The sequence below is a fragment of the Channa argus genome, chromosome 15, assembly GCF_033026475.1.
Source record: "Channa argus isolate prfri chromosome 15, Channa argus male v1.0, whole genome shotgun sequence".
In the NCBI taxonomy this organism is placed as follows: domain Eukaryota; kingdom Metazoa; phylum Chordata; class Actinopteri; order Anabantiformes; family Channidae; genus Channa; species Channa argus.
The window spans coordinates 19,951,697-19,960,273 of record NC_090211.1 but is presented as its reverse complement, the minus strand read 5'-3'; the positions used below and the strand labels follow the sequence as shown (position 1 = coordinate 19,960,273).

General features: G+C 43.3%; 1 protein-coding gene across 1 annotated transcript; it reads left to right on the top strand.

The window, feature by feature from the left end:
- The first annotated feature begins 133 nt into the window (after positions 1-133).
- Positions 134-7,906, top strand: smcr8a (Smith-Magenis syndrome chromosome region, candidate 8a). Its single transcript, XM_067476710.1, has 3 exons — positions 134-1,322; positions 2,597-4,351; positions 5,752-7,906. The coding sequence occupies exons 1-3, from the start codon at positions 721-723 to the stop codon at positions 6,209-6,211; spliced, it is 2,817 nt and encodes a 938-aa protein (XP_067332811.1). The 5' UTR covers positions 134-720; the 3' UTR covers positions 6,212-7,906.
- Positions 7,907-8,577: the final 671 nt, after the last annotated feature.

The following is an 8,577-nucleotide window of genomic DNA, read 5'->3' as shown; positions in this document are numbered from 1 at the left end:
GAGATTTTAAGGTATTTGAGACTTAAACTGACTAAATATATAATATGTGCACCAACCAAATAATAAAACATATAAAGACCGTTGGAGAAATATGCAGAATTTCTGCCTTAGGCTGGATTTTTCCGGAGGGGAGGAGCATCGGTCACCTGACAAGACTACAACCAGCTGGGTAAACATGGCGTCTGTCTCTGGATGTGATAATTTCATGCAGCGCTTCCGTCTGTAAGCGGCGTCTGTGTCGCTTAGACGTCCCACATTTTAGCCCAGGACACAGGACCGCGAGGGACACGACGCGTGAAGACATGACGAAGAGAAGGACGGACGCGCTACACTGAGGTTGCTTCATGATTTGTCTCTGCACGGCATGAATGCTCGGATGCCTGCACGGATCCTGTGATTGGCGCAGGATAATTGGTTTTTATTAAAAGCGACTCTGGCTTGCGTTACTACAGAGGTACCTGCTTTTAATTTCATTGCTGTGGGGGCTCACTCCTGCGTGGGCGCAGCTGGCTTTTGGGCCCACTCTGCTTTGCGTGACCCCCTTTTTAGATTAGACATAGAGATTGGAATAAGCTCACTAGCTAAAGCGTCGCCTGGGCAATGTGAGAGCAGAATGACGAGTGCAACTTCCCTCCACTGCTGGACTCTAACATATGTTTTGTGACTGTTTAAGCTGCTGCACTGTGTTGTGTTTCTAATGCCTTGCTCAATAATACAACTATGATAGGCTCACCTGACGTGGTGGCTTTCACTAAAGAGGATGAGTATAGCCAGGCAAATCCCGACCTGTGGGTTCTCCCTGAGGAGTTCTCGGTCCCCCTCCATCCGCTGGCTGACTCCAACCCTTGGGCTAAAACCTCCTATGCCAAGTTCACCAAAGACTTCATCCTCATCTCTGAGTTCTCGGAGCAGGTGGGCCCTCAGCCTCTCCTCACCATCCCTGATGACCCCAAAATCTGTGGGACGTTCGATCTCAACTACTTCTCCCTACGCATCATGTCAGTGGACTACCAGGCCTCCTTTGTGGGCCATCCACCTGGCAGCGGCTACCCAAGGCTCAGCTTCGTGGAGGACTCTAGGGTGGTGCTGGGAGACTCAAAAGAAGGAGCGTTTGCCTACGTCCATCACCTTACGCTCTACGACCTGGAAGCGAGGGGCTTCGTGCGGCCGTTCTGCATGGCGTATGTTTCCGCAGATGAGAGGAAAATCATGCTGCAGTTTCAGGAACTGTCCCTCCGCTTCTCGCAGGCGTCTGAGTATCTGAAGGCCGGCAACAGGAGAGCATTTGCTAAGGAGCTCCAGAGGAAACTCCGGGACCTGGAGTAAGACCTTCAGTATCTATACACAAATCTTTTATTTCACTGTGAATTCTTTCCATGTCCATTTAGGCAAATGGTGAACAGTGTAATTTATGAAAAAAATGCCATGACTATATTAATCGGTAGTGGCTCCTTATGAACTTCAAATCCTATCCTGTCAAAAGTGGTTCCCTTTAAGTCCACGGAGGAGAATATGGATTTAAACCAGAGACCAACCGCTGTTCCTCTTACTCAGATAATACCATCAGACTCCATTGTTTCTATTAGTTAGTTTGTGGTGAATATAGATTAGGAATATGCACCATGTAAGCACAATAATAAATTCATATGATAAAGCTCTTAAAATTTGATTTTGACACAGGGCCAATCTAATGGTCAATCTGAACCCACAGGAACATAATTTGGTGTTGCAAATTTTAAAATTAAAAGAGCAGATTTTCATTTTACTTTTCCCTATAACATTCACTTCTACAAGGCTTCAGAGTCTAGTGGCATATACCAAAATATTAAAATTTCACCTGGTGATGGTGGTAAATGAAAAGTCAGAGGATGACCAAACTGAGGATATATTATGGCCATATATATATATACACGACTATAAATCATGAATATCATCATCATTAGAGAAAGAAGTTAGGGGTTCACCTCTTCAGCAGTCATCATATGGAGGTCATCCATCAATTTATCTGTCAAAGATGCTACTTTTATATTTTTTGTTATTATAAAATAGTATTTTATTTCAATGCTGTTGAAGTTAATGTTGCAATCAGTCATTTTCTGCTCTTGATGCTTTAGTATTTTATGTCCCTGTTGATAAAATATTCCTTTTTGTGAAGATAAAATGCACATAAGTAAAAGTCTATTTCAGTAGGTGAATGTTTGTTATGGGCTTTGAACAGTAAAGCGTGGATTTGTATTTATTTATTTTTTTTTACACTTTTAGAGAAAAAATAAATTTTAACACGGTATGATCATTTTATGTTCTTGTATAGAAAACAAGAAGAAGTCGAGGTAAAAATACTTAACAAACCATAATAACATACTTTCCTGTATGGAGAAGAGTATATCATATCACATGTAAATGCTGTTTATTTCCCATCCTAGGCCCTGTTCTGATTAAGTGCTTCCAGTCAGCAACCAACCAACAGCCTAAAAAAATCAAATTCATAATGTCCCCCACTGCGGGTTTCCTGTTTCTCTGTTACTCTGAGGCTTTTCTTGAGGAAAACCTGTATTGCCTTTCCCTATATGAAGTAACTCAGTTGTGTTTTTCTCAGGTACACTCACTCTGTGCTGCAGAGGGAGGAAGGCCTGCAGAGAGAGGCAGGACCTCAGTGCATGTATTCTGCTCATGCAGTGGAGAAGGCTAACGAGCTGGCAAATGTGGAAAAGAGCATTTATGAACACAGAGACTTGCTGAGACAAATCAGCTCTTACCACCGCCACCCACGCCGGGATCCTCATGCTGTCACCTGCCAGAAGTGCATCACCGAATGCTTGAGCGAGTGTGAGGAGCTGCTGGAAAAATACGCCAAGTTCTCAGGCCCTTTCAGTTACGCTAACAGAGCGGGAACGGAGGAGGAAAGGCAGGGTCGAACCGAGATTGAAGGAGTGGAGGAGGAGGAAGATGAGGCCATAAAACGTAGGCTGTCCTACACGCCCCAGCTGATTAAAGCCAAGTCTGCAAAGTGTTTTGATAAACGCCTGAAGACTCTCAAAGAGCTGTGTGATGAGACTTTCTACGAGGCCACCATGGAGCTCCTTAAGGAGACAGAGAGGAGTTTCCGGGGGGACCTATGTTATCTGCACACACGCCGTCTGGACAGGGCACTACGCAAGAAACTGAGAGTCACTGACTTCCTGTTTGAGGAGGACCTTGGTCATGATGATGAAGAAGATGTAGGAATACTACGACCATTCTGTGCTGTGAACCACGCTGCTGACAACTACACACTCCAAAATCCACCTCATATAGTGCTAGGACCAGAACCTGTAGAGCTAGAGGCACTGGAGCATCCAGACCCTCAAGACCCGGTCTCTGAAACCGGCCACACGCCTGAGAGTGAGCTCAGGCTTGGTCAGGGCCAAATGGACTCATCCCCCTCAGACCAGACCCTAGAGACCCAGGAGAGCTCAGAGGAGACCAAAGGAAGCTTCAGTAGTGATAAGAGCGGGGTAGGTCCAGCAGAGAAGCCACAGAGTGTAGCTAGTATCAAGTCAGTAGCTCCTGATCCTGATCCTGATCCTGATCCTGATTCTGACTTGACCCCTGACCCCAAACATAACACTGACCTGGAGAGGGAGAGCAGCAGTGAAGAGCTGGAGACCACTGGAGGGGAGGATGAAAACGATGGAGACCAGACACCTGTGTCTTTACTGGAGGTGGTGTCTGAGCTGGAAGCCAGCAGGGAGGACGAGTGTGAGGGACTCGCTGCTGAGGTTCATTCTGACTTGTTGGTTCCAATAGACGCAGCATGCTGTATGGCCCAAGAGGGCTTCCTATATGAGGCTTCTGCACCAGAAACGGCGCCCCACCAGCCCTCACAAGTCCTGGTGGTCAACCAAGAGCCCCACGCCCTTCTTCCAATCCAGAATGACTACACTGTGGGTTCTCCTTGCTCAGAAAGCCCTACCACCGGTCTGGAGCTGCCCGTGGGGGTCCTCTGTGATGCAGTGTCTCATGCGGAGGATGGGTCAGACTGCACCATGAGTGCTTCTACCGGGTCTGATCGGGCTGCATCACCTATTGGCTACGGGGGGGTGGTGACTCTGCGTCAGAGGAGAAGGGCTGGACAAGGAGCCCTGAGGTTTGTGCGACAGTACCCCTTTGCCATTCAAGCTCTGTGGTGCCTGCTGAGCGGCAGAACGCTGGTGGTGCTCGGGGCAGATGAGGGGAGAGTCCGCCGGCTGGTTGCTGCTCTGGCCCTCTTTGTACCTGCTCCTGGGAAATGTGGAGAGAGGATCCAAGCCTGGCTTTCCTGCCCGTTTACCCTTACTGACCTTCAGAGGTGGAAACTTATAGGCTTGCAAAGGTAGGGTGGAGTGGAAATACTCCAAATCACATCCAGCTTTGAAGTATTTAACCAACACTCTTATTAAACACGGCCCACTGGGAGGAGCACTGGACTGAAATAACCCAATTACACTTGGATTGATTAAATTTAGCTTATGTCTTAATGTAAATGGAAAACCCGGTTTCCATCATCAGGGTGTAGAGGTTAGAGAAAACTCAGGTAGATTTCTCCTGGAGAATTCAGGATTCCCTGCAATAAACACATAACTGGGTTTCTACTTGGCTTTTTACAAGTGTGTAGCAGGGACAGTAGCAGCTTGCAGTGGCTGAAAAAAGGAGAAATCATTACAGGGAGCAATGACTCCTTGTATTTAAAACCTTCAAATTTTTTTCTGGCAGTTGCAGCCAAGAAGATCCCTGCATATGAGCAATGTTATGCTAATTGTTTACTGATTTTTATTGTGTGTCACATAAAGTTTATTAGTGTGCATTTCTTCCAGTGAACCGCTTCTTAATAATTTCTCATTTGCGTAATTAATATTAGACAGTTTTGCAGTTTGTGCTGTAAAAATGGCCTTATTGCTATGTCAGCCTGCTCCAAGAAAGATGCACAGCAAAGGGAAAAAAAAAAAAAAAAAGCCAGAAAGTGGCATCTTCCATTAGTAAACAAATAAAATGTGACGCATGTTTTCAAAAGCAGTAGAGGATTAATCACTTATCTGTGCATGTATTTTCAGAAACCATAAGTGTGTGATAATACACTCATACTAGAATAAATATTTTCAAAACTGATAATCACCACACCCGTGAGTTAGATGCTCACAGGACCCCTCAGAGTCTCTATCAGTGGTAAGTCTTAAAATGATGGTATCGTCCTCCTAGTGGTTTGTATCACACCTTAATCTAATGTGACTTGTATAGTCTGACTCAGTCTTCGATGACTCACTCAGCCAGTTATTAAACCTCCAGCCTCTTGTCCGTCCTTGAACGTCTTTTTCACCTCAGCTCATCTTCCTTACGACAGAGTGGGCTGTCAGTCCCTCCAAGTATTACAACATGATTAGATTAAGAGAGGGAGCTCAAGTTTCACTATTTCAGGTCCAAATTCCTGTATAAAAACGAAAAGAAAACCCCACAATTTCTAACAAATGTTCGTCTGTAGCAACATGCACTTAAAATACGATGAATGGATAAAATGACCAAAATTCCTTTATTTATTCCTCCTTCCTCAACTGCATCAGTTTAAGCTGATAATCTTGTTTTCGTCTTAATGAGTTGGACAGAATAGTAGAGTAGTAGAAACGCACACAGTTAGAACAAGAGCACCACAAACTGCAGCCTCCAAAATAACCATGCAGTCTTCAGACAGTTTACTCGTTTGTCTCATGCAATATGTCTTTTTCTTTCTGTGCCTGACAGAGTGGCGTCCCCTGTGGGTTCCAGCATGCTTTACTCTCTGTCCCGCTACAGCCGCTACATCGCCATCCTTGATGCGGACCAGAAAACCCTGCGCTGCCCAGCGTATCACGGCAAACTCCTTTCCAACATAGCCGACCACCGCACCTACATCCGCCGTGGTTCCACCTACTTCCTCCACCTGCAGGGCACCCTGTGCCGCCTGGCAGCCAAGGCCTTCCTGTACACCTTCACCCATCACTTCCACCTGACGGTCAGCTTCATGGAGGGGCCCGAGGTCGTGGAGGGCCGGCGCCGCTGCTTCCTGCAGGAGCAGCTGGGACTGAGTGAGGAGGACAGCCAGATACTGCTCTACCTCAGCCAGCTCATCACTCAGCAGTACCTACATCCCTCTACGGGGAGCAGCTCCGCAGCACCTTGTTTTAGTTTTAATTACACCACCAGCCTTTTATACAAAATCTAATAATTTTTCTGGGAAATCACATTTTAGCAGAAATCATCTGTGACCCTTTTGGTTTTTTAAAGCTGATCTTACGATCTTAAGGTCTGTTTAGTTTCAGGACAATCTCTGCGAGTGCTGAGTGTATTTGGTCCAGAGCATGTCGCACTTACACACACACGACAGACCAGATGAAGGTTGAATCTATTTATTGTCCTTTTGAGCCTTTTGTGTGTTTTTCACCTTCATGGAGAAACAATGTTATTTGTTCTGGCTCGTTTGGAGCCAGTTGGTACAAAACTCGATCCAATGAGGCTGTTTGTGTGTCGTAAGCGCAGCTCGCCAACACGGTAAATCGCAGATCTTTCTGTTACCGCCCACCAATCACTTAGCAGTTTGTCAGCAATTATATCATCCCAGCAATCTGTCCTCAAAATCTTAGCACCATGCAGGCTTTTCACAGCTGGTTTTGTGACATGCCTTTCTCTAACTGCCCAAGGCCAAAACCTTTTTTTTTTTTTTTTTTTTTTTTTTTTAAATATGTGTATATAAATCAGTTTCACTCACCGGAACTTGGAGTTTTCAGTGTGTGAATGAATTTTGACACACATTCCTGCTGTAACACATGAATATTTGGAAGCAGTTTTGTTCCAAATACAGTCAAACTGTTGGAGTAGAGTACACATTCCCAGAGGCTGCTTTTTCAGGTTGTGATGCATGAGAAAGCGTGTTTTCTGTGCGAGTTCGATCCTGTCAGCTCCACGTGATTAGTGCATGTCCACAGGAATGATATATTTCCCCATGTGGCACCAGCTGCCCCCACAAGCTGTTATTTGCTGGTGACCGTTTTCATGCATATTACTCACACGACAAGGAACAAGCTACTTAACCCTAAGTGTATTGAACTTCACTGTTGTCTTAAAGTTGTGTGGGAGTGTTGTGGTGTCAGCATGAGACTGTCTTGTGCCAGGGCGAATCCCGGTATTGATATATATAATTCCCCCCTTAGATCAAATTAGTTTTTGCCACATTATTGAGATGGACAAGGTGCTGCTCAGACAGTGATGTTGTTTTTGTGTTTTGTTTTATTTTGGGAAGAATCCATTTCCTGTGCCATCAAAAGCAAAACTCAAAAGTTTGACCCGAGATTCAGGACCCTCTCTTTGTTTTAGTCCTTGTTTGATGTCCGCTATGAACAAATCTCAGCTGTTCTGTATTTATTGCTATTAAACAAAATTTGGATCATGATCATTAGTACACCAGATTTTCGTTGTGGAGAACACCGGAGAGTCGCAGAAATAAGACGTCTTTGATAGTATTTTAGATTTTATTGTTCCTGAGCTTGTGGCGTCAGTGATGGAGCTGTGATCCTGTGCTTATTACTGCATGGTCAAAGTTTTAATGTGAGTGGTTGAAGGTCCTTCCTGTTGTGAACAAATGTAACATTTTAAATTCCGCCTGATGTATTACTTCACTACACTACTGCAGTTTGGCCTTGATGATTCCTTTGCTGCATGTGATGCCTTTTGAATAACACATTTTTTCTGCTCAGATGTTACACAGCTTCTTTGTTTTGCTTTGTTTTTTGCTTTCATCCCTCTAATGCAAAAATGTGAATGTAATCTGAAGAAGCCATACTACAGTGTGCTTGACATGTCTTCACAGTGTCCTTATATGTCACCATATTGTGTCTTTTTTTTCTAACTCATAATGAGTCTGTGTAAATTTTTAGCCCCATACAACAGTAATTTTACTAAAGCACGATGTGAATGTCTTCATGCTTTTATGTAATGTTGATGATATCCATTTATTTCATTAAATTATTTTAATCCACTTTATTTTTGTGTCAGGGTTTCATTTTTCAGTTGCGAATTTGCTGAATGTGACAATTCTGCAACACCAGTCATCGTTGAAATCTTATTATAGTTATAAGGACTTTACTGAAGGTCAAATTGGAACAATGTTGCATTTTGAAATTGTTAACTACGTATATCTAAGAGCTTTAATTATTTAACAAATTAAGATTTTTGCATTAAAATTATAGTGTTTATAAAATATGATACCCCAAAGTGAGAACAGAAATTATCAGCAGAATAATTTATAAAGAAAATTATTTGAAGAAAAAACAAACTGAAAAATTTAACATGAGAAAATAATCATCAATTTAGAACAAATTTAGAAGTACTCAGATCATCTACTTAAGTAAAAGTTCCAAAACATTAGTGGAGAAATACAAGTTACTAGTAAAAGTCCTGCATTTAAAATGAAGTTAATGAAGAAGACTGGAAGATTTCTCACTGACAGCTTTTATAACATTTATATTTTTATCCAAATGTTTTCATAAAACAAAGGTGGTGTTTTCATTGATTTTTTTTTGTTTGTTTCTACAG

Excerpts from the sequence above, each read along its gene's own strand:
- smcr8a (XM_067476710.1), top strand. The coding sequence starts at position 721 with ATGATAGGCTCACCTGACGTGGTGGCTTTCACTAAAGAGGATGAGTAT. Across the intron at positions 1,323-2,596 it reads AGGAAACTCCGGGACCTGGA|GTACACTCACTCTGTGCTGC; the intron begins GTAAGACCTTCA and ends TGTTTTTCTCAG. Across the intron at positions 4,352-5,751 it reads AAACTTATAGGCTTGCAAAG|AGTGGCGTCCCCTGTGGGTT; the intron begins GTAGGGTGGAGT and ends TGTGCCTGACAG.